The 26,548-nt window shown below is 39.2% G+C and overlaps 1 protein-coding gene across 1 annotated transcript in view; it reads right to left on the bottom strand.

Annotated features, from left to right (window-relative positions):
* Positions 1-4,883: 4,883 nt before the first annotated feature.
* FAM135B (family with sequence similarity 135 member B) overlaps positions 4,884-26,548 on the bottom strand; it is a gene marked incomplete at its 3' end in the record, with an annotated part of 183,949 nt that continues 162,284 nt past the window's right edge. The window contains exons 10-20 of the mRNA XM_083859516.1: positions 24,626-24,781; positions 22,489-22,562; positions 19,554-19,708; positions 16,430-18,476; positions 14,398-14,564; positions 13,049-13,140; positions 10,821-10,918; positions 10,343-10,494; positions 9,448-9,558; positions 6,904-7,017; positions 4,884-5,089 (exon numbers count right to left, since the gene is read on the bottom strand). Of these exons, the coding sequence (XP_083715642.1) occupies positions 4,884-5,089; positions 6,904-7,017; positions 9,448-9,558; positions 10,343-10,494; positions 10,821-10,918; positions 13,049-13,140; positions 14,398-14,564; positions 16,430-18,476; positions 19,554-19,708; positions 22,489-22,562; positions 24,626-24,781 (3,372 nt within the window). The remainder of the gene's footprint in view (positions 5,090-6,903; positions 7,018-9,447; positions 9,559-10,342; positions 10,495-10,820; positions 10,919-13,048; positions 13,141-14,397; positions 14,565-16,429; positions 18,477-19,553; positions 19,709-22,488; positions 22,563-24,625; positions 24,782-26,548) is intronic.

Raw genomic sequence — 26,548 nt, 5'->3', positions numbered from 1 at the left:
CCTGCTTTGAACAGGAATTACACAGGGATACTTCCAGCACTTCCTTCTGAAACAAAATATTCTGCCATCTGTAACATGTCTGGACAAGTCCATAGCAGTCTTCATAAAGGGCTGAGAAAATTGACTGGAATGAATGTGTGAGCAACGATGCCCCACTCCTGGATAAATGGAATAGTAGTGCTGGATAGATTTGTTAATCCCTGTCTGACTTCACAGTATAGGGAGGGGATGCAGTCACATTATGGAAAGGGGACCAAGTGAATATGGGAATGTCTGGACAATGCAGAACAGTATTTTAGGGCAATTTAGACATCTCAAAGGAATAGCAAATTAGGGGAACCATGAACAGAACCAGGGGCACAACCTTGCTGTGGGTATGTTTGACCCAAAAGGCAAAACCAAACCAGAGGAGAGTGAACTGCAGCTAAACAAGTCCCCACTATGAATGTCATTACTCCAAACATTAATGGTCTAATTTTTAATTCAGTGATTATTTGTCCTGAGACTGTGGTACTGCAGCCATAAAGCAAACTGCATTAAAGAAGATGAACACTAACTCCAACAGACCTGTATCTATATTGGTTTATAACTTGAAAACAATTCAGTGATTAAATAAACACTGAAAACTTGGGAGAAGAGGTAAATTCAGCTATAAACTGTCAATTAGATAACCTTAGCTATCAAAACTGCTGAGGATACGTGTTGAAATAAAGAAAAGCACTCCATAAGAGTTCTCTATGGACATGACCTTTAGCATCTAAATAACCAGCTGGAGTGAAATAGGTTAGGCCGTTCTGATGATAATTTATCAATGGAAATTTAAGTCCACAAAGAAAATAATCATTCAGCTAGGCTGACACATATTGGCATGCTGAGACTGCCTCAGAAATGCTCCATGACTATTCATTATATATTAAATTTCATGGGATATTTGCATAAGATTTCACAAGAGTCTCACCCTGTTATTAGAAGTTCTCATCTTTCTCCTTCATCACCACTCAGATATTTTTAATTCAGAGGTAGAAAGCAAAATAACATTTTCTTTTTTAACATGTAAAAGCACCAAAGAAAACTACAAATTCTAATGAAAATTTTTGCTTGAATTCCCAGTTTTCAGTGTCTTGTGGTAGCTTTCTCTCTCAAGTGTGGCTCTTTTCTGGAAAGGGAACAGTGAAGAGGATTGGTCAGGGGATATTTATGAAATGCTTTGAAGTAAAATAGTGCTCAGAATTTGTGTAGGTAATTCCAAAGCTCTGTGCTGAGGTTTTAAGCTTTTTGAAAAATAATCCTTTAAAGCTAAAAAATTTCAACTTCCTCCATTGTCAGTGGACAGACCTGATTTTTAAAACAAATTTTCAATTTCATTAAAGAGAAAGTGAGCATTCATTGGAGGGGTGAAAAGACCAATTTCCTGACAGATTTTAAGAGAGCTTTATTAATATCTTCAGTGTTTGCTTTCCGTCAAGATGCGCAGTCAAAACTTGCACTCAAGTATGAAAAACTGAAGATGTCATCCAGTCCATAAATGCTGAGCCTCCTGCTTCTGTCTATGCCTTAAACACCCAGAAAGTGAGTCTTATTATAAGTTTCCTGGACAAGGAACAGAGGCAAATAACCCTGAATGCCATCAGAGCAGGAAACTGGATCACTCCTGCAGACTATGACAATTCCAAAGGTTGTGACAGAAACAAAGATGTTAACTGTGCACTTACTTTGCTAATTTTTATGAAGATAATTCTTGTTGTATATTTCTTTCCATGTAAATACAGATCTGAAAATGGGTCCATGCTGACTACTATACTTTGATGAAGTCCAAAAAACTTAGATATTATTTATATTACAATGACAATGCAGATTTCTTTGCAATTGAGCGGATTTATAGTACTGAGAGGCAACATCCCATTAAAAAGAATAAAACAAGAAAAAGTGAGGGAGGCTATTCTGAGAACCTTAAAATGGAACTCAGCTAGACAGCTACTGCCAATATTTCCCACAATGTTCTGCCAGTAGAACGAAGATAAAATCTGTGTCTTATCATTTGACAGGGATGACGCTTCCCAGATTTTTCTGAGGTTCCACAGGAGCTTTCTTCCATACCCCACAGGATGTAAGTTATGTGGACCTGATCCAAGTCCATAAGCAATCCAACTCCAGCTCTGAAATCAGACTGAGCCATCAGAGAATTCTATATGAATAGGCATGCTGGCATCTTTAGGTATATTTATCCATCATTCAGAGCACTAGTAGGAGTGAAGGATGTCAAAGTGAACATAAGGAAAGGCCCACCAACTCCTGCAGCAATGCAGAGACCTTTTCCCATGTCCATTCTCCCACAGTCATGCAAACAGAAGGCTGGGAATGCTGTCCAGTGCACAAGGCAAGGCAAGAACCTTACACCCGAGTGTAAGAACAGCTACGCTGGTTTCCTGTCAGACTCAGGACTGTGAAAGTTGGTGTGGGACCAACCAGGTGTGGGACCTGGAAATAAGCAAACTTCTTTGTACAGACTATCTACGCACACACAGCAGGCATGTATATAGGTGTAAAGCCACTTCTTTCTCTATGTTTTTCAAAATTTTCAGTTTGCAGGCTCCTGAACATTTTCTACAAGTGGACCAGACCCTCATACAGCACACTGGGGGTTGCTTATGGTTAGAGATTGCTTTTCTTTCCTGTTTTTCCATATAGAAGTACTAGTCCTGGATCAAAAGTGCTGCACTTTTGATATATAGCAGCTCGACCTCCATGTGTCATTATATTTAAAATTCTCTAGACAATTTACTGAGGAGGAAACAAGTTGTGATATGACAGTGCAGATGGCACTAGACTGCTAGGCCAAAAAGTGAGAAAGAATTCCCAAACAAGAAGTGGAAAACACAGGTTTCCTGATAGAATTCATTTGTTAACTGGGTAAAAACCAACTGTTAGCATTTAACAGTCAATCTGTAAGGAAAAAAAATAAAAGAGAGGGAGTGAGACACAAGAGTATCTACCTATTTAATTCAAGTACTGAGGTACTGTTTAGGAAACTTGTCAGCATTGAATCACACCATGGAATTGTTCACATATGATTTCTGCCTCTATGAGGGCACAAGATTTTTTTGTGTAATACTCCTTTTTAGGTGGTTTAATCTCACCCTTTGGTATATACCTTCTTTCTCCTTCGTATTTTAAAAACATGCATTAGTTATCAAGCCAGCCTTTTTCCTTTACTAGCATTTGCCAGTCTGCTTAAAACTCTGTTCTTAAACTAATTTTGTGTAAGTTTTTCTCCTTTTTGTTGTGAGAAAAAAATTAGTTTTACTTCTTTGCAACTACAAATATTTCCCTGTGGCCGTGATGTTTTTTGTTTTCATTTTGTATTCATTTATTTCACTAATCTCCACCATCTTGATCTTAGTTTACTGATGGAAGTCTTGGCACCTATACACAACTTTTTAATTCTTTACAGTCATTGTGAGAAGATATAGAGACCTGTTCATTTGTATTTTTAAACAAATTGTATTTGCATTAAAAAATTGCCTGCCTTCCAAACAAAAATAATTGTGAAGAATTATTCACTTTTTTTTTTTTTTTTCAAAAAAACTCCTGTGACATTGAAAATTTATCAAAATGTTATGAAAATGTGCAAAAAGTTATTGAAATTTGTCACTTTAAATCTGGTAACTTTGTAATAAAAATCTTAATGTAAATTTGATGAAAAAATTAAAAATTGGGAAATACGTTCTTTTTCATACTCTTAAAAACAACCTATATATCATTGCATGAATAAAGTTTTAAATAGTTCAACCAGCCGTAACCATATAATAATTAGGACTGTATATAGCACTGCAAATGGCCATTAACAAAGCATTTAGAGAGTATTGCAGAGGATCTTGAGACATCCTTATTTTTTTTTAAGCTTTCCATAATCCTTACCATTCTATATCTCCAGCCTTTTATTTCTAAATGCTTGGGGTTCTCAAGAGTATAACTGGAAAGATTTTTAATTCCGTATCAGCAAAATAAATTAAAAAAAAAATACTGGGACAAATGTATTAGATACAAATACAAATGTAAATGTAAAAATTTTACCTTTCAGGTTATACCAAACAAAGTCAGTTATGATCCTCTATAAATGTAAACAGAAGTGATGTTAACAGATGCCACTGATATTTTACAAGTAATCCAATATAGTCCTCTTGGTTTGGCAGCTTCTAATTTGAATGAAATTCTTCCCAAACTAAAGTTGGGGGTTTTTATTAGAGACAAATATCAGTATTTGTTCATTCTATGCAAAATATTTTACTCCTTTTCGTTATTTGAATGTACAATTTGTATTTTACAAATTATTACCAGCGATGGAACCATCCAAATATTTTCTTCCAATAAACAGAAAGACTGAAACTTTCATAAATGGTTTTCAGACTTCTCAGTTCATCACAAAGAAGGTTTTAACCTGAGTTCACATACAATTGTATCCTTGTGTGTTAACTACCCCAAAAGTGCTACAAATGTAGAGCTTTGTTAATACATAAATAAGCAGTAAATCAAGGACAGACAAGTTCCTGGTTTAATATTCAGGAGAAATGGGAATTATATTGGTCCAATCACATTTGGAGAATTAACCTTCTTATTCTGATTCTGTACTTCAGAAGTGGGTCTTGTCTTTATGTGGACAAAAAACATAGAAACTGAGGAGGAATATTTATTTCTTCCAAAAGCACCAATACCTGGAAGCTTGAATGCCTTAAAGCCATAGCACTTTATTCTCTGAAAGAGAAATGGAAATGGAAAGTCTGAAAGTCCCACCTGATCTCATTTCTAACATTGCACTCCTTTGGCTAAGGGAGTCTCCTCCACTGAATGGAAAGGTCGGCCTCTGTTACCCTGCACTTCAGGCACTATTTGAAGTAGTTGAGTCCTGCCACAAGGAAAAACTTCTCCAGGAAAAGTTCAGAGTCCAGCACGGCGATGTGGGCAGCACGACCTATCAACGTGTTGGCTGTGTTGGGCAGAGCGTGGAACACATTGTGTCTGATCAATGTGCAGTCCTTGGCCCCAATCAAAGGCTGGAGTAGGTTGTTAATCATTTCTGCATAAACAGGACCTGAAAAAGAGTTGAGATATCACACCTACACACCAAAGTTCCCAGATGCTCTTTTCTTATAGTACCATTTAGTTGCAGTCGCAGTGAGAAGGAAAATGGAAGCAAGGCCAAAATAAATGTAAGAGGCAGCAGCCTGTTGTGCTGCTCCAGGTAGGTGTTTTCTACATAAGGAAAAGGGTCTCAGTTTCACCCCAGGACCTTTTAAATGAAGAACACTAGAAGTTTCTATGGCCTCCTGACTGCAATTGGCTTGGTGTCAAGACAAAAACACTGATAGGTCTCTTTACCTATTGTCTATTGGCCTGTTTGCCAAAAAACTCACCTAAATCATTCAATACTTAAGGGAGAGCATGAGGCTTCTAGGAGCATTTTTGAGGTGCTGTAGCAGGTGTGTGGGACACAAACTGTGTTCAACTTTATTCTTTTGTTCTTGTATTCTTTTCTTCTTTTATTAAAACCTTTTTGCTTTTTCAAGACACACTCCACCATGCCGTCCCGCTAGTTATTTTAACCCATTTTCTGTGAGGTGCTGGACACCCTCAGAGGTATTGAACCCTCACAGAGCTAAATACATTGGGCTCTTTGAGAAATTCAACAGCAGTCCAGTTCAAAGATTTGCCAGGTGCCAGAGTGATGCTCATCTAATGGAGGCACTGGCCATGAGGAAAGATCTGCTGAAACTGCTTAGCATGGAGCTTGGGACATCCTCAGCCTTTCCTCTGTCAGTGAAGAAAATTTTCCTGCTTCTTTTAGGGGAGTGGGGTTGGACTCACACTGCCTATGAATTCAAATGTGAGAGGGTCTGGCAGGACACAAGTCCATTTGAGTTTCTCTGGGGATTCTAATCCAGGAAGGGCGTCATCTAGAGACAGCTGAGGTGTTTATAGGGGCAGAAACAATGGCTCAGGAAACATTTACAGATAAATGATCCGATGCATTGATAAATGTACTGATCTGCCTCCTGCTAGGTCAAACATGGCCCTGAGGAACAACCATAGGTTGTCCTCACTGTAGGTGAGCTGAAGAATTTTCTTTTAATTCATGTCTGAGGTAGGATAGAAAGAGCTGTCAGTTAAGTAAGAGGTGTGAAGGCAACCATGCTGGTTATTGGGCCTGTGTGTCTCTTTATGCTTCCAAAGAGTATCTCCATTTCTAGGTACTCATGTATGTGAAATGGGGATGAAATTGCACTGAACATTATTCCTGGATGTGGTATCAAACTGAAGCCATGAAACATTTTATAAATGAAGAAGACTGCTAATAACAAAAGCAATACACACAGCCTGAGCTCGCAGGAGGGCCTCTGGTGGTGTGAGTCCTGATGTGTTTTACAGATTTTATTACAAAACAATATGATTTTAGATCTGTCCCTTAAATTATCTTGCAATCATTCAAACACTATTGAAAACAAAAGGAAAAACCCCTTACTTTGGATGTGTTGAGAAGGATTTCATTATGTGTAAAAAAAGGGAGAGAATACAAGTAAATCAGTAGACTACAGAAAAACATTGTCAAGTGCTAGCTCTAATATCACTTAAGAAAAAAAATAAAATTAGAGGGAAGGGGAGAAAGCAGTAAGAACCCTTTGATTATGACCTGATCGAAATTTGTTTTCATCAGGCAAAGAGCTTCGTGAAAAGCTTCTTTTATTGATTTCAGTAATTTCCTGTGGGAAGCAAACACTTTCTTCCTTATCAAATAAACATTTGAGTTTTCATCATGTTGATGAAAAATGCTTCTAATTTAATGACCTCAGTTGCACAGAAATGCAATTCTTCAACAGCCTTGGAATATATAAAAGATCTTAAACATACCTGTGTGTCTGTCCTTAAGTGCATTTTTGCACATTTCTATTCTTGCTGAATGAAAAGGTACATATCTGTCTTGGGGTGAGGCCACTAACACAACATTTTTAAAATACTGAAGACCTGTGGCAAACATATTAAAAAAAAATTAATCACAATTAATCACAGTGATGAAAATGTGTCAGCATGACTATTTCATGTTCAGAGGCTTTTGAAAATCTACAGTGCAAAATAGATTATAATTATTAAAACATGCAACACAATCTTAGAAAGATTCATAACAGCTTAAACACATTTCTGTTGCTTTTGTGAATTATTTGTTACTTATCAACACTCACACAGGTTAATTGCATGTCAAAAGGAAAAGTAAGAACTGTCTGTAAAAAATAATTATTTTATTAAAACCTTATTCTTGGAAATATTTACACCTCTAAATAGGATCAAGTTCAAAAATAGCAAATTAGAAACATTCTCAAACAAAATAGAGAGACGGCGAAGAAAAAGAATTGATACAACATCAGACATTGGTGTTGAGTGAGTTTTAGGGTCCATCCAGTCCCTCCATGGAGCAGTCACTTGACAAATCCACACTGCTGGTACATCAACTGAAAACCCCAAATCCTCCCTCTTCCCTGGAGATGATTGGGGCACTGATGAGCCTATGATGTTTCACCTATCTATGGTTTCTTGAGTTCTCCATCACCGACATTTAACAGAAAGGTAAGAAAATGGACACTGATGACATAAACTACTTGCTCAGAGAATGTCTTGAACATATAAGAGCTGTGGGTTTGTCCTTCATCTTTCCCTCTCTTTTATGGGAAAGTGGTCCAGGACCAGAGCCAGGGTGGATGGGGCTTTTAGCTACCTGGTCTAGTGGAAAATGTCCCTGCCCCATACCAGATGATCTCCAAGCCCGATCCATATCTCTGTGATTCCACAACTATGATTTCTAGACTTTCATAGAAAATCTGACTGTCACTACCACAATGAAAAGCCTTTCCAAAACCTGACTTAAGGTGTTTATAATTTTGTTCTTGCACAGTCAAACCAACTGAGTTTGCAACTTTGGTCTAAAGTAAAAGGTAGGAGAGGCCCCAGTGAGTGTTACCATATCTAAAACCTTATGTGAAAAGGTTCAGTAGGGAGGAATATTTCATTCTGGGTTTTGGTTTGGTTTTTTATTTTCACAACAATCATGAGGAACATTTCTTAAAGAGATTGAAAGGTAGCAGGCACTTCTATTTTAATAAAATAGTCAGAAATTGCTGGAGCCTTAAAGAGTCATCTGGAAATGTAGGCACAACTTCTTCTGACATTTCTCCCTCAATGGATTCTCCCCACTTCTTTTGGGAGCAGGGTGCCAGAGTAGGGACATGTCTCTGTTTAATCAGTGTGCCAGCTCATACATCCACATATAGACATATCTACACCTTCAGATATTTTTCCTAAGCATCTACCCAGATGATTCTGACTTTACAGACAACTCTCATTGCATTTAAATTTCTGCTTTCTACATTTTCAAGGACAACACCTGCATTTGTAGCCTCTTATATCTCCAGTCTACCAAGCTAACAAGCAGCAAATTGCTTTGACTCACTACACATGCTTGGGAAGTTAAAAATATGTACATTTTGAGTAGACCCAATTTTATTTTAACTTGACAGTAGTAAAGCAGTCATCAACTGTATGCCATGGAAATAAGAACTAGGGAATCAAAGGAAAAAATCTAAAAACACTATTTTACATCAACTTCCTGTCATTGATTGAGTTATATAGCATGTCCGTAAGATTTAGATGTTCTATTCATATTAACATGGTCTTTGTTTTCTATTAGCAGTGTACAAAAGTATGAGAAAAGTATTAAACTTCAAGTAGTAACCTTGTCACTAGGTACTTAGCACCAGTTTGCTCACACACAATATTAAAAATTACTCTTAAAAGAAAACAACTGTTTCAACAGAAGGATTATGCTTGCTTTCTTTTCTTAAGAAAACCCTGATTTATTTCATTTATTCATGACAGACTAAACAATAGGAAAAAAAGGTTCTCTCTTCAGACATCATTTTTCTAGTGTGAGGCCATACATCTCTCTCTGTAATACAGAAGTGTCAGAAAAGACATGAATAAAACTTGCTCTTGATCTCACAGAGTCATATTTCCTAGAGACAAGAGATGTTAAAACTTACAAAAAAATAATATAAAAGGAAAAATAGTTTTCATCTCATAGCATAAATTAAGCAATGATGGCCTGTCAAGAATGATGTTTCTTGCTCACAGAATATAAACTTTGGTGCGTGTTTACTGCAGCACAAAAGTCTTATTTAATGCTAACAGTTTGGCAAAAACATTTTCTGATAACTTTCACAGAAAAAAATGCACAGATGAAATTGATATTACATTTTAGACAGGACAGCCCTTCTAAAAAGTGTGTTTAAAGAAAGATCATTAACAAAACACAGATTTTCTTTACTCCCTGGAGAACAGGCCAATCCAGCACAAGCCACTGGAATAGCCCTTGGTGTTTAGAAAGGCACATCAAGCCCTACTCACCCGTTTTTTGGCTGAGCTGATAGAGGAAACACTTGCGCAGATCCGCGTTGTCCCTGAAGGTCAGTTGCAAAAGCGACCCTGACTTTTTCAACTTCTGCATTAGCCATAGACCTGGAATGAAAATTGGTGCATGTTTTTATCCTTTATAAAGTGTCAAGAAGGGGAGTTAAAGACATGTGCCTACAGTAAGGATAGCACTGTAATTTAGTGGAAGCTTTGTTTGTTCTTGTACTCCTAATCAATAGGGAGAAAAGTCTAAAGGTCTCACAGGATAGAGGAAACAGTTTTAAACTAAATAGGGTAGACTTAGGCTACATATAAGGAAGAAATTTTTTACAATAAGGGTGGTAAGACACTGGAAGAGGCTGTCCAGAGAGGTGGTAGATGTCTCATCCCTGAAAGTAATCAAGGTCAGGTTGGACAAGGCTTGGAGGAAACTGATATAATTGAAGATGTCCCTGCTCATGGCAGGGGTGGAACTAGATGATCATTTAGGTCCAACTCAAACTATTCTGTGATTCTGTGGTTGTCTCATGGTAACAGCAAAACACACAGGAAGACTGAAATGTGGGACATTCCATTTCCATAATAATGTCTCTTTTTCAGCCATGGAGGTGCCTCTCTTTGTTTGCAGCAGAGGAGAAGTGGAAGACTAAGTGCAAACAGGTTCATCTCTCACTGCTGCACACCCCTGAGCTTTTCAGGGAGCAATATGATGGACCTTGTAGATATCGAAATTGCAATTTTTTCTGTATGGGTTTGAAGTCTTCAGCAAATATTTTCCCCAGCTTCAAGGTACAAGTCATTCTACAATAAATTCCTACCTCCACTTGTTGCCCTCTCATGCACTCTGCCATAGACCACAGCCAGTCAAAGCTTTCCCATCAGCTCTTACCTGTACTAACCAAAGTGCTGTTGTTGTAAAGGGTTCCCAGGTGAGGCCCAGACAGGGACAGGAAGGTGTGTAACTTGTTGAGGTAATAGCGAAACCTGGGGCGAGTTAGTACAGATCGAATGATGACGTTGCCAAGGGAATGTCCAATAAAACTGTTGGGAAAAGGAAGAATTACATTAACATGAGACCCATCTGTGTTTTATTTAAGATAAACATAAGGCTGATACAAATGGCTCTGGAAGGAGGACTCTGTCAGGGTCAATAAGATCCTTCAGTTATCATTTAATGTTTTTTTTTCTGCCTACAAGATTATCTTTCATATGAATCTTTCTATTTCATTCTCATCTACAAGAATGTAAAAAATAATCTCACTGATTCAATGGCTTTTGACACAGGGCACTTTAGGAAAAGCTAATTTCACTGGATGTTGCTCATGTAACTCAAACAGTTACACACTATTTGCTGTCATAAAGCTTACCTTATTCGGGATATGGAGAGGTTGTACAACTGGATATGCTGAATAATTTCATCCAATAATCGGTCAGTCATTGTATCAAAATCAGCAAAAGTATCAGTCTGTTGAAAAATTAAATGAGTTAATGAATAAAAATATATTACACTTATTGCAGACTGATGTTATTTTCAAAGTCAAATGCAAGCAGAAATGTAACCACCAGTGTAAATTTTCTTTGTATATGCTCAAGGGGTAAGAAGGGAGATTTTTCTCAGTCTCCAGATCCTTTTTTAAATTGAAGTTCTCCTTTGAGACAGGTTGCTGAGTGATTCCAGAATCATAAGCATGATGCTAAAGCAGCCTGACTTGACAATGATGAGAACTGCTAATGCTCAGCTGCTCTAGATACCAGGCTCTGAACATGGAAGAAAAGCTTTTGGCATCTAGGATTCAACAGATTACTACAATAAAATACTTTACAAGATTACACATTGACATGAGGGTTATGCTGATGCTAAGGATGTCATCACAAAATTATTTGGCCATCTTAATCAAATGCTGTGTGTTTGTTATTCAACAGTCATCAGTAAGAAAATGAGTGCTAGAGACAGACGAATAATTTGTTGCTCCCAACAGAACTGCCAGTTGTGAGACAATAAAACAAGCAATATATTTTCAGTCTATACAATTACAGGCAGATTTTATTCAGAACTTTGTAATTTGGCAATCCAACAAGACTCTAAATCAAACTCGTAACTAATGAGATGCCACAAAACAATAATCAAATCTTGGAACAGCTATTCAGAGCAAAGATATGAGTAATTAATGCTTTTGAAACATATCAGTAATTAATGCTTTTGTGACACAACTCATCTTGCTAATTGCAGCTCTTGCACAGGAAAACATGACGATATTCACTTTGCAATTCAGACTTAAAATAAATGTTCTCATAAACTACAAACAGTCCAGTAACCTTCTGCCTGTTTGTTTTGTCTGCATTGATAATTAATGATTTCCTCCTAGGCTCATTATCTCAAACCTTTTAGGTTATTTAAAAGTCCAAGAATATCAACCTGAATGTGAATCATAAACAAAACATGTCAAGCATCAAATTCCACCTGATGATATCTCCATCCTTTACTCTCATTTCAGCCTGATTGAGTTTGCCAAATGCATCACAAATGAATACCTAAAAAGGTGATTTGAATTTTCCTCTATGATGCAAACCATCTAAATTACTGATTTCTTGGGTCATTTTCAGTGTGGTTCTCAGAGAAGGGAAAAACAGTGACAAGATGCTTTACAACATTAAAACAGCCATCAGGGCACCCAGGTTCCACTTCCAGTGCTAAGAAAACTTCCCCATCTTCCCAGACAAGATCTCTAAATAGTTTCCATTATGGACTCTGGATAATGTTAAATACAGATGTAAGATGTTTCATTCTCTGAAAACACTCTCTTCTCTTGGAAGAGGCCTTGATGGAATTATGCAGTCTTCTCCTATTGACTATTTTCACCCTGTTTATATTCACTGTCCAGGCCCTGCTGCTGACAGGGCTGCACACTGGAAGGTGGCAAAATATAAAAGCTTTTGAACAAAGAAGGTTAGAAAGTTTTAACTCAGGTTTCTCAGGTACTCATAAATCAGAATAACGTGTCTGACTGCACAATGAAAATCCTTATCTTGTGCATAAAGTTAGGCCTTAGGTCATAAATACAGCTCCACTGCCAAGCAAAGCACAGGATTCATTTTTGTTTCTCTGCCTAGACCAGCAATCAATTTTTCTGGTAGGCATATCTTTATCATTCAAGGAAATAAATCCCACAAACACTGCAACAATGGAGAAACAATGGCTGAGGCAGCAAAGGGAGCTGACAACACCTGCTGGATAGTCCACATCCTCCAGAGAATTTAGCATCAGTAAACTTGCTGCTTTCTGTTGGTGGTGTGTTGCAGAGTCACCAGGCTGCCAAGTTTGCAAACTGGCAGGATAAATCCCTTTTCTTCCTCTAAGGTCTAGTCCTATTAACTGCTAATGTCATTGTCTTTGACTTTAATGCCAGGAATATTTTCCAATAGAATTGAACACCCTATCAAATTAGAGAGGAATAAACCAGGACTTTGCACTAACTACTACATACAATCCCCTGAATTCCCCAGTGCTTTTGTTTCAACTCAGCTGGTGAAAAGGCTTTTGCTGAGGGAACTATTTCAGCAATTGAAAGGAAGATAGAAATTAGCTCTGTACTACCTGATTTCTTTCAGACATTAGGAAGTCCAGTTTTCCACCAGGAAGTCCCAGTTCTATAAAAGTCTTTACCAGCCGCAGATCTGCACTGTTACCTAGGAACAAATGGTACTTTATAAGATGCAATTCAACAGAAAAATAACCAATATAGAGTCAATTTAACACAACAACCTGGACACCACAGAGCTCTTGCTAAGTGCTGCTAAGAATGTTATCAAACCTCAGGATCATGCATGGGAACAGCAAGAGAACAGGAATTCCCACAGCCTGCCCCACGTGGGCTGGAGCTCACCTGCTGCATAAATGGTGGTTAAGAAAGGGCAAGGATCAGGTCCAGAATAAATCTGTCCTCTATTTGCTGAACAGCAGAGGGAAGACAAAAAGACAGCAAGCTAAGGTGAGGCCTCCAGGGACACATCAATTCCTGTGCTGGGCTACAGGGCTGTACCCTCAGATACAGAGGGGCATATCTCATGTATTCACAATTAGAAGTGGTGCTGAAATACTACCAGAATCCCATATTTTGAGAGATGCCTCATTCTGAACTAGGGAATTCCTAAGTTTTCTGAAATATTTTGTTGGTGAAGAAGGTACCACTACCTCATGAGAAAGGCATTCCTGCTACTGAGATACTCAATGACAAACAGTCCTGGCTCAAGTGGGTGTTTTTTTGGTTTTTTTTGGTTTTTTTTTTTTTTTTTTTTTTTTAGATTTCAGAGCTTCTACCACTTCTTCTCTGTAGTTTCAGTGTTAGCATGTACATCTTTCTAATTGATATCAATAATTTGTAAAGAGAAATTTCACATTTATCATAACTGTTTCCTGCTTAGAAAGCACACACATAAAAAATCCCAAGACCTGCTTCCTCTGCAGTAAAGAATGATTTTTATTCTCTTGTTTTATAAAGCCAGCCACCATCTAATCTCTAACAGCGTTTTGAGGGGTTAAATAACATTTCCCTCCTGGGGATATACTGCAAAACAACCAAGCATCTCTGGAAAGACAAGGAGTTATTACATTGCACTCTTCTTGTACAGGGGAAGGCTGATGTGCTTTCGGTGTAGATTGCTGTTAAAAAATAAAATAAAAAAAAAAATAAAAAACCCAAACCAGATAGCAAGACCACATATATTAGCAACAATACTTAATATTCTTGTAGATCCTTTACTAAAATGGACTGAATAGCATAATAAGGAATAAATACTTAGCTAAAACAAATACTGAGACTCTCCATTCTTTCATACTTGCTGAACATCTGTCTTTTTTTTTTTTTTTTTTTTTTTTTTTTTTTGTGTGTGTGTGTGTAATTTGCACCAAAATGACTTACAAACAGCAATTCTTCCTGGCCTTACCATCCAATCCATGGACACAGACAACCAGGTGAATTCCATCTTCCAAATTTTCTTCCTCTTCCTCTGGTGGAAAATATGGGATATCAGAAGCTAGTACAGATAAGTCACTGTACAGAAATCCTTCAATCTTCATTTCTTTTTTAAATTTTTCTTTGGCCTGATAAAAACTGGAGAATACATTAGTTAATCACAATAGAAATGGGTGGTCAGCAACAAACCTTCAAACTAGAAATGAGGAGGCTTGTCTTTCCAAGAAATTACATTTTCAACTTTCAAGTAGAGACCTGGATGCAATTTCTTATCTATTAGGACTGAGAGAAGTCAGAAAGAAGGGAATAAACTCTGTTTATTTGTAATTTGTCTACATACAGGGAAGAACTAAAGTGCATTAGTAACTCACACTTGCCAGAGGAATGAAAGTAGCAAAAAATAATTTTATGGTAGCTCATAAAATGAGACTTGGGTGCAGAATTAGCAATTTTGCCTCTTAACAATGTTACTGGCCTTTTAGGAACTGAAATGCAAAATGTGTAGTTTTGCTCCCATAGATGCACTGATAGTCAGGTAGAAGGTATTCTCCCCCTTCCTCAAGCTAGAGTTAAGGGATGCACCTCATGGTGTATATATTTTGGGGTTTTTCTTTGATTTTGGATTCTTTTGAAAACATTAAATAGCATTTAGAAGAACATCTCAATGCTGAAAGAATTAAGATAACGTCTTTCCTACTAAAGGTCTAAAATTTGACACTAGAATTCACCCGGAAGCATTCTGCTGGCTGAGGATGCCAAATTCTTCAGTGGCTTTTTGACTCAGAAGAATTATCCAGAAAACTTTTATCCAGATTTTTAATTCCTAAATTATCTGGACAAGTTTTACTTATCCAGACAATTTAGGAATTAACAATCACAATGTAAGTGTAGAATTAAGTAGAAAATGGGGATGGACAAGCTTTGGAAATATAACTTTTAAAGCTTGAGGATCTCTTTAAGGCAATTTGATATAATCATAGAATCATTGAGATTGGAAAAGACATCCAAGATACTTAAGTCCAATGGTAAGCAATTATTTACATTAGTCCAACTAATTTTAAGGGACACAAGAATGAAAAAAAAAGAATAGCTTTTAGGCCATGAATCTAGAAGCTTTGGATTCATGTGTATGAATGCATGCTCAAATGTTCTGTTTCACAAAGAAGAATTAAATTCTGTGCTTAGATTTGTCAGGACTTAAGTATGTATAAGTAGTAGTTTAAGTATAATACTTCAGGATGCTTTCAAAATAATAAAAACAAAGTCATGGGTTGAAAATGAATGTACAATGAATATACAGACAGGCAACATTTTGGGCAGCTGAATGGGTTGAGAAATTTCAGTTCCATTCATTTTCATTAGCACAGCAGAGGCACCAAACTATATTAAAAAATATAAGTGCTGGTGTGCCAGTCTGTAAAACGGGCCCCTGGGACATGGAGGTCATGATGTGGCACTTTTGTGTTGGGCAACGATGCAAAAACCAAAAGTAATTCCTCTCCTCCAGCTATTCATGGTTTCAATTCTCCCATTTTCCCAGTTTGAGAAGGTGAAGTTGAGACATACCAGCCAATCTTTCCTCATTTCAAAACTCCCCATTTCATACTTTAGATATTGAGTGCAATGATTAAAGCAGAAGAGTAAAACTGTGGCACTGCCACAGTGATCTGACTATCAATACTCTGATATGGGTAGCCCTGATTTCAGGAAGGAGGTTCAGCTTTCAAAGATTATTTAGATACCTAAATCTCACTGTTTGTCATAAGAATTAAGGACCTGATGTCTTTGGCAATCTTGGTCTCTCTGTGTTTTCATCCTTCCTGTCTATTTAAATCACTCATCCCATATGAACCATTCGTCTCTTTGGATTATTTATACTGAAATTCCTCAGGCAACTGTCTCAAATGCAAGCTTCCTGTATACCCAGTGCATTAGGGCCCTGAAGTGTGTCAGGGTCTCCTGGTATTAAAGGCTACATTAATGAAACAATTAGTCATTCTTACTTCAGCATCCTTTCATTGGTCTCTTCATCCATGTCCTCTGAATTAGAGCAGACAATGCCAAAGGAGCCGAGCGGCTGGCGCGTGATGGGGAACGCCGCCTGCTTGGCCGAGGCGCCCGCCATAGCTGGGGTCTCTTTGAGCACAGAAGAAAAGGGAAGACAGGTGGCTGTGCAAGAGATGGACAGGTTAACCACATCAGCAGCCTTCCTGCTTTCCAGGGCTACTCCCTCTGTCGTGGCCAAAGGAAACCCGGTGCCGTTCGCTATGAGTTTATTCTCTTGGCTGTTGGGCTCCTGAGGATGTTCAGCCTGGTGGGACCCTGCAGCAAGGTCTGCTGAGGCAGATGAGTCATTGAGCTCAATTTCTTGCAACCCCTGCACTTCTGCATGCACTGCTGGGCTCTCATCAGCGAGGGAGCTGCCACATTCTCCTCGCAGTGAGCCAAATTCAGTGGAGGTGTCTGAAGGAGCTGCAACAGGGTAGCAAAAATCTGGTAACACCTTTATGCTTTGTGAAAAACTCTCCTCTCCTGAAATGCTACTATTGGAAGAGCCCTGTTGTATTTTTAAACTGTCCGGCTTAAGTTTATCCTTTGGATCCTCAATGTATGTATCAACCTTATCTATATTTTTGTCCAAGTAATTACAAGCCCTTGGTGTTTTTAAGCTGCACTCACCATCGCTCTCCAGTGACAGGCACTCAGAGACATTATCTTGGAGCTGCTTTGGACAAACGGGTGGTCTTGTGTTTTCTGAACTACAGCAAGTCTCTGGAAAATCTTTCTCCTCCTCCCCTTGTAACTCAGTGTTACTGCTACTGTGTTTGAGGAGGGGTTTGGGATGTCTTCTGTGTTCTATCTGTCCACGCTCAGTGGCCATTTGACACTTGGAAAAGTCCATGATCATTTTTCCATCTTTATCCTCTGTTTCCATGCATCTTCTTAAGTTTTGATCAGAATCTCCTGCAGTGGCTTCAATGTGTTTTGATATATCCACCTCCTCTGTGGGCTCCTCTGGGCTACTGATCTGAGGAGCGGAGACAGATTTCGTCAGCTTGGTAAGCTCCACTTCCCTCTCCTCTTCCTCAAAGGGCAAAGAGCTGATGGATGTGAGCGATGCCTGGATGCCACTGGGCAGGCTGGTGTTGCTCTCGGTGTGGCCGCCCTCCAGGGAATTGCGGTGGATGGCATGTCTCCGGACCAGGTGGTGCAGAATCTCCCTGTCGCTGGGCAGCTCCAGGGCCCGGCTGCGAGCATCAGACCACGCCACAGAGCTGGGTTCACTTTCTATGCCTGAATCAGATATTATTGAGGAAGATCTTTTTATGGCCCCTGACATCAGGGTAAATTCTACGCTCTCCTCACTTCGTTGCTCCTTTGTGACCGATTTCACTTCACAGCTGTGTGCGGGCCAAGCTTTCAAAACAGGGAGGTGAGCCTTGGTGTCTGCATCTTCTGGTTTTCCAAGGCTGGTCAATTCGTTCAGTGCAAGCTCAGATGACGTGAAGTTAGTTTCAGGGTGACCAAATTCATCAAGTTCATGCATTTCAGTCCTGTCTTCCAAGCCATCAGTTCCACATGCTCCACACTCATACTGAGCACTGACAATTAGCATGGGCTCACTTTTGTGAGAGTCCTTATTGCTGGGTTCCATGTCTCCACAGGTAACATCCACCCCAAGTCTATTGTCTTTTAATAAAACTTCCTCAGATGTTTTAAAGTCTTCTGACATGTGTTCTGTATTGCCTGGCTCTGAGTCAGAAATAGTTTCCTCTCTTGAAACAAAAATATTTTCAGGTTTCCTTTGGCCTTCGTTGTTTATTGTACATACCTGAGATGTGGAGTGCTGGTTAAAACCCTTAGCAGCAGCTTCAGTACTGCTGTGTAGGCATGAGGGATTCCTGTTTATCCTGTCTGTGTGTATTAGTGGAGTATCTTTCCCAAAGTCTTTCATTACTGCAGTGGCATCATCTGATGCACAGTTTTCATTGACTAGTTTTACATCCATTTGAGTATTTGCAGGAACCTCAAAATCTGGGAAAACTTCCTCTGGAAAAAGAAAGAAAAAAGGAAAAGGAAAAGGAAAAGGAAAAGGAAAAAAGAAAGAAAGTGGTATTACCTGTAAGAACAGAACAAATCACCCCAAAGAATTGGGAGACTTTGAAAAGGGATTTAAAAGTCTAAAATATTATTCTATAATTTTATATTATTAAAATTATACATGCATTAAAGGCGTATTATAAATGCACATGCCAGAGTGCATTTAACTAGAACTACACACACTGAACAGTTATAGTTAGGCCAAAGAGGGCAATATTAATAAAATACAGTTTCCTCAGTATAACTATACATATACTGCTAGTTTTTAGAGCATAGGTAAGCAAAACAAAACAGGTACTTCTTTGTATTTCTGGTGTCATTCAATATTGTTCATAGTATATCTCTTCCTTTGAATCAGTTAAATACTCAGTTTAATAATTTAAATACCTTTAATGAGCATTGTGACAGTTTAGGCAGTACAATAACTGTGGAAGAGGGAAGATTTTGTATCACAGGCTGTATTCACTAGACTATGGACACCCATAGTATTATTATGCTTCCTTGGTAATCTTAACGGTTGAGTGAAAAGGAAAAAAGGTAGTAAGGTCTATGAGATTTTCCTAAATAACTCTGGAACTAAATAATTTCTTAATTAAAAATTTGATTTGGATACTCAAAGGGCAAGATATTTTTTGGAAGGCAATGCTGCTTTTCAGGGAGTGTGAGGATTTACACTGAAATTGTGGGGTTTTGTTCTGAGATTTCTTACCACTAGATGTCATAGTGGGGATATCAGTCTAGTGTTTTTTCTTTAAATTAGTACTGTAGCAAAAACCCAAAAGATTTTATTTTCTTTCTAGATTTTTCCTCCAGCTCTTTTTCTAAAAAAAAGCTTAATTTAAAGATGAAAAACGTGAAGGGAGTTAGGGAAAACACTAAAATTCAGCTGTATTACCTAGGGGGGGGGTCACACTCTTCTGAGTTCATAAACCCAAAGGGATGTGAGATCACTTATCCTGAGCTGGGGAAGTACCTCCCTCAGCTCAGGCTGCCTCATGAAGCTGTGCCCAGTGGTGTTCCACTCACCTTTGCAAGGCATGTCTGTGTACCTGTCCTCAAAGATGACTGGGAGGGTGTTGCAGTCGCCGTCGATGTCCAGGCACTCGGCCGGCAGCGGGGGCATCCTGGTGAAATAATCCGAATTGCGGATCTCTGTAGAGATCTGGGCGTGGCTCTGGATCCTGGCAGCAAAGTACAAGTCAAATGGAGAGTGCTTTAGTAGCTGCTGTGCTGTTTCTCCATCACTCCTGCCAGCCCTATTATGCAGGTAGAGGAGAGAGTCAATGTGTTTAAAGGGAAGCAGCATTGTGTGATGGGGGGTACCCAGAACTCTCAGAAGGTTTCCATTTTTTCTCTCAGTTAGAGATATCTACAACTTGCACAATCCCTTCCTGAAAAATCTCAGTGTTTTTGAAATTATTTCAGCTCCCACTGGCACAGGCTCCTGTTAGCTGCCATAACCCATTGCTGTCCTCCCAAGGGTCTCAGCTGCTGGCTGGGATTGGATCCCTCAGCTGGTTTCTGGTCAGGAAATGAGGTCTGTCACTCTGGCTGTGGTCACGGTTTCAAAACCCAGATGCAGGAAGCAATAATCAAAAATTTGGTTGAGCAGTACAAGGAGGAACAAAGCCAAGAAGGATGCGTGGCAAGTCCTATTTCTCACTTATATCAGACCTCAGAGCACTCACAGAGAGGTGTCTCACACCTGTACAGATCTGGAAGAGCTAAGGCACATTACTCAGCCACTGTCTCTTGACAGAATCACAGAACCATAGAATAGTTTGGGGTTGAAAAGACCTTCAAGATCATTTAGTTCTATCCCCCTTGACGTGGGTAGGGACACCTTCCACCAGACCAGGTCACTCAACCTGGCCTTGAATACATACTTTCAGGTATGGGGCAACCACAAAATTTCTGAACAACCCATTCCAGTTCCCCATCACCTTCACAGCAAAGAATTTCTTTCTAACACCTAATCTAAAGCTATTCTCTTTCAGTTAGAAGCCATTTCCTAGCACTACATGTCCTTGTAAACAGCCCCTCTCTGGCTTTTTTGTAGCCCCCATCTGTTTCCAATATTTAGGCCACTCAAAATGCTGCCTGGCTCTCCTCAGTGAATGTGATATTAAACTGGCAGATGAATATGTGTTTGGCTATAATAAATACAATAATTTTTATTTCTGGTGAGCTTTCCTATTTAAACATCTGTCTTCAAAAATGGGCAAAGCATGAAATACAGAGTAAGGCAAAAAGATTTTCATTGATGGTCCGTTGAAAGCAAATCTGTTCTTCATCTTAAAGCCATTATCCCTTGTCTGATTACTACTTAATCCTGTGAGAAAGATGAATAATTGATATAAAGTGAGAGAGGAGAAATATTTTTGTCCCTCCTAAGGAGGGAATATGACTCCCAAGAGGCCTCCACCCTGTGCCACATCCATCCTACTAGGAATAGTGGGTCCATTCTGCCTGAGCAGTCAAATGCTGTCAGGTAAATATGTGCACAGGTTCACACAAACCCACAATACTATGGGAGGCAAAACCCAGCTCCTGTCTGGTAAGAGGGAAAAATAAAACAGGGGAAAAATCCTTAGTGCTTGAGGTGGCTGTACAGCACCTGGCACACTGAGCACTGATCTCAGCTGGTGACTGTGAGAACCCAACTAATAATCCCTACTACCACTCCCAATATCAATAATACTCTAACAGCCAAGACTCTATTTTCCCAACTGCATCAATCTAGAAAATTCAGGAAAAAAACCTGACTCTGCAACTTGGCCTGTATAGACCAGATTTTCTAAACAGACCAATTAATAATAATTTTATATTATATATATATATTTAAATAACTTATCCTTCTTGATAACTACTGAGAAAAACATTGAGCTTGTCTGTAGGAAATGGGCTACTTCTGTGACTGCCTGGAGAAATAGAAGCACTTCATGCAATTAAGTTTTCCTCTGTGAGGGTTATATTTGTTTCAATGGGGCCATGAGTGTGTGTGTCCTCACCCCAGGATCTTGACATGGGATTTTCCTTGTCCGCAGCTCCCTAAAATCCTGACATGGGAGAACCAAATGAAAACAGCTGGGACCCTGCAGCTATGGTGCTGCTCTAATTTGGCAGAAAAAGGCAGTCTTGTACAAGCCATCCACTAATGAAATCAGGGCCCTTTCCATCAACACTGAATCAGCCCTAATGTCCCCAGTGACAGCTCTGAGAAAAGCAATTTTCTCTTCTGCACTAGGTCAGAAGCAAACGTCTCACTTAAAAATCATCATTGTGACAGGACCTGATGTCATGGCCTTTCAGCCTCTTCTGAAAGATGGGTTTCACACTGGTAATGTTGTGGTCTGCTCATGGTGACAAATAGTCTGGATAACCTTCGTTACTCAGAATTTAAATCTGAGCATCCTTCTTTGAACTCTGCCTGCAGAGGTCAGGTCATGAGTATCATCCAAATCCTCCACTTGGGTTCATAGGCTAAAACCAACGGCAGGATTTGCCCTAGCTCCTCACACTTCACAGTTTGGTTACAAGCAGGAAAATTTCCAGCAGAAAGAAATATTTACCTTGGAATGGTTTAGGGATGGTAACAAAATTTGTAAATGTAAAGATTTGTTGCTTTTAAACAGTTATTTCCCACTAAAAGTACCAGTACTGGATCTGGGGCATCTGGTTTAGGAAGTTAATTGAAGAATAGGAAATATATATATATATATATATATATATATATATATCTTGAAATTAATTCTTTCTGAGGCTTGCCTGATCAGTCACTTACTTTTGAAACTCATTTCAATAGGTTTACAATATGGAGCTAAAACAGAGACAATGATCTCTCTCAAACCAAATTTGTTCACACCCTCAAGAAAAAAAGATCTTATTCTTGATTGCAAAATATTTTAAAATAATTTTTTTAGTAATCCCAGAGACAGAGGAGTGTTAACGGGTTACTTACAGGCCTTCCTGGAACATGAGCACAGCAGGTTTCTGGTGCTCAGTGTAGAAGAAGGCTTCTGAGAATCTTCTCACCTGAGAGAGACAGACACAAATTAAACCTAAGATCTGCTGAAAGGTGACAAGTGCCGTCAGTCTCAGAACACAGCATTGACTATCAGGACCAGATTCATTAGTGTTGACATTAAAAAAGAGTTCAATTCTGCTTCATTTTCCCAATCCAGCACAAAGCAGCTGTTGTTGCATATTTTGCTGCGAGGTAAGAAGACTCCCTTGACAATAAATCAAAGTTTGGTTATCTGCATCTTCTGACTACTTTTCTAAAAGCTGTCAAATTTACCATTCTGCCCTGTATTGTTGAAGTTGGGAAGATTTATTCCTTTCCCAGTGTGCAAAAAGAAGTAGTTGAGTGACTTACTAAATTAGAACAATTCATAATTGATCATCTCTTCTATGGGAACATCTGCAGTGACTCTCAAACTACCATGACAGCAAAGGAAGTCTTACATATCAGTCCAGAGGAGAATGAGCTCTATCACAGTAAAAACACACCTGCCTATGTCATGATACAAACTCAGAGCTCTTCAAATCCCTTCATGGACATTAGATGTGTTCTGTGTTAGATAATCAATTACAAAAGAGCCACGGATCTGAAGTGGCTGGCAGAGCACAGAGTGTGAAATAAGCTATAAAAAATTCAGTGCTCTCATCTGCCCTGGAATAAGCTTTGAGTTTAAATGAATCAAGCATAATATGCAATCAAATGTACTGAACTGTTAAACTGCAGCCCATACAATCCTAATAATAATTGCAAAAGTGACCTCTGTTCTAGGGACAGAAAATGGCAGTGAAAAGCATATGTCAGAGCATCTCAGCATCTCCCTAAATCCCAGCTGTGCTTTAGCAAATGGCCTTACTGAACAAAGGACGAGCATCCCTTCAAAAAGGCTGTGTCTTAACAGTAGGACTTTTCCTTTAGGGCTCTTGAACCATCTTACAGGGGTGAAAAAGTGTAATTACACACAGTTTATATGGGGAGGAACCAGAGCATATGAAGTTCTGTAATTTGACAAAGATCAAGAAGGCAGCTGGCATCAGTCAAGGCTGGAACAAACCACAGGCTGAGATTCACCTTGCTGGAGCCGAGAGCACACAAAGTTGGCTCCTTGACTGAAAGCCTCTCAGATCCCCTCAGAGTCAAGGGAGACCTCATCAGACTAACCAGGAGAGTTTCAGCATCAGGCACTCAGCCATCTCTTCCTGAATTTTATGCCTCATTTTTGCAACCGCCAGGGGAGACTCGTTCTGGTCACCCTGACCTCCAGAGACTTTGACAGGAGCAGAACATAAGCTGAGGTGTCAATACCTACACTGCACACTCCTGATGCATACACAAGGTGAAGGCAGGTGAATCCTGCCCTTTTCACTACTGTCCCCACTCTAATGATTAGATCAGACTTTGAGTTCAGCTCAGGTGATGTGCTGACTGCTGTCTGGTCAATAACCAAGAACATCCTGATGGGAGACAGAACACTTGCTGAACTAATCAGATAAGCAGATCTGACAACACTTGCCCAAATGACAAGTGGCTTTGTGCCTTCTTTATTACCAAGTACAAGAAGCAATTTCAACATCAACAATATTAATATTTTGTTCTGTGCACTACTTTGTGAGAAAGTCAAATAGCTATATACATGACAGTGAAGAAAACAAATCCATATTCCTTATAGTAATTTTGTGAAACAAGTTGGGATTAAATTGTATTTTTTATATTTGCAACTGTGATATTTGGATTTTTTAAAACAAGTGTTCATGATTTACAGATATCTATCAAGTATAGGTGACATACACCCCTTCCCACCCACCTCCTTTTCTGTGTCTGATCCTGGTGTTCAAAGTTACATATTTTATATATCACACCAATTCAACCATCCTCATTCCAGAAACTTAAATCTGTAATTTCAAATCCTGGGCTTTACCTCTTCTCCCTCTCCTCTTCAACTCTAGTTGTGCTGACCCCATTTCATGTAAATAGTCACAGAGGAAGTATTGGATTGGAAATACACTTCCAAATAAATCTCTAACGTTTATCAGGAGGTGACCACTACTGAATTTTCTTTTTAGCTTCTTAAGATTACCCTTAGCATGTGGTGTTCCTGAGTCAGGTAAGCTGTGACTTCTGGATGTAGTGTTGCCACCTCTAGGAACTGGGTCCACAGGGCCAGGAGGTGAGAGCAAAGCCAGGCCAGGTCCTTGCTTATCTGTTCTGCCATCTTCTCTGGATTGCTCAGCAGCTGAAGGACAGAAAGGAGATTATGAGATCAATAATATTATGGAAAAGAATCAGTTTGTACATAAGATTAAGTCCTTTCAGAAACAAGAGCAACAAGAAAAATTTCTCTTGATTTAGGAATATTATTATTAAAGTTACCATTTTCAAATATTTTACCCCAAATAAAGCTGGTGAGACATTTTATTTTTTTCTATTTAAAATTACAAATTTTACCTCAAATGGTCTCAGCTATGCAATTAGAGAGCAGGAAGTGGGAACAGATAATTTTTTTGCAGACACATTACTGCAGGTGCAGTAGCTGGGGGCGAGAAGAAACATCGAAGCATGTGGATTCCAAATTATCCACCAGATGGTGCTGGATGCTCTGAAATAGTAAACCATGGCCAGACTCTCTCAGCAAATGAGCCCTCTCAGCCATGTCACTTGGGAATACAGATGGGTGATTGAGGGGGAACCAAACAAGAAACCTCACACCAAAACACCGTGTCCTCAGCACATGCTGAAAACAGACGTTCCAGAGTGTGCTGCTGTTCACTCTGTGTGTGCCCACTGTCGTGCCCCTGTGTGCCCCCAGCTAAAGCTCTGACAGAAAGCAAAGTCTCTGCACACCAAACTTCCTCATTTCACAATTTCGTAGAATCACAGAATTGTAGAATGGGTTGGGCTAAAAAATCTTCCTCCAACTCTCTGCCATGGGCAGGGACACCTTGCACAAGACCAGGTTCCTCAGAGCCCCCTCCAACCTGCTCTTGAACACTTCCAGGGTGGGACATCCACAGCTTCTCTGGAAGCTGTGGCAACCTCTGCCAGTGCCTCACCACTGACAATAAAGGATTTCTACCTTATATCTAATCTAAACCTTCCCTCGGTCAGTTTAAACTATGCCCACTTCTCCTAGCCCTACATACCCTTGTAAATCATCCCTGTAGCCCCTTTAGTTACTGGAAGGTGTTAAATGCTCTCCCTGGAGTCTCCTCCAGGTTGAATAAACCCAACTCTCTTAACTTGTCGACTTCCTAATTTTTTTAATGAGAGACAGACATTGCATTTTACCTCCATGTTATTCACTGGGTCTTTTTTTTTTTTTTTTTTTTTTTTTTTTTTTTTTTTTTTTTTTTGCTTAGGACTGCAGTCTAGCTGAGAGCTTTTCTAGCTGAAAGCCTGCTTATTTTTCACATTTTATTATGCAGGTAGTTTCCAGGTTGGTGACACTGCAAACTGAGCCATGATTAAAAACAAATTGTCTGTGTGTGAGAGAATCAGAGAAAATTTGTGTGTGGATAAAACAGACATTGTCGCTGTGTTTACATTGTTTGGATGCTGTTCTGTTTTAATGACTTGTCCAAAATAGCACACGCTCCAGCACCCAGTCTGGTACAGGAAAAATCAGGGGGATGCTGGGAAACAAAAGATCTTGGTCAAACATTTCCCTTTGCAGAGTCAGGGCACTACTTCATTTATGGCATCCAATTTTATATGCTGTATGTCAGTTTTAATTTTTTATTTGTTAAGTCAGTAAGCTGTTTCTTACATCATAAACTGAAAGCTCAGTCTTCAAGCAAGATGAATTATTAATGCAAGTCACTTTAGGAGTAGGTGTGAGATGGCTCTTTGTCCAGTGTGCTGAGTATCAAATGTTTGAGTTTGTCAAGGAGGGAGGGAGGGAGGGAGGGAGAAAGGAAGGAAAGGAAGGAAAGGAAGGAAGGAAGGAAGGAAGGAAGGAAGGAAGGAAGGAAGGAAGGAAGGAAGGAAGGAAGGAAGGAAGGAA

Source organism: Zosterops lateralis, assembly GCF_965231275.1.
Source record: "Zosterops lateralis genome assembly, chromosome: 1".
NCBI lineage: Eukaryota > Metazoa > Chordata > Aves > Passeriformes > Zosteropidae > Zosterops > Zosterops lateralis.
The sequence above is the reverse complement of the archived record's forward strand: the minus strand, read 5'-3'. Positions and strand labels throughout refer to the sequence as shown.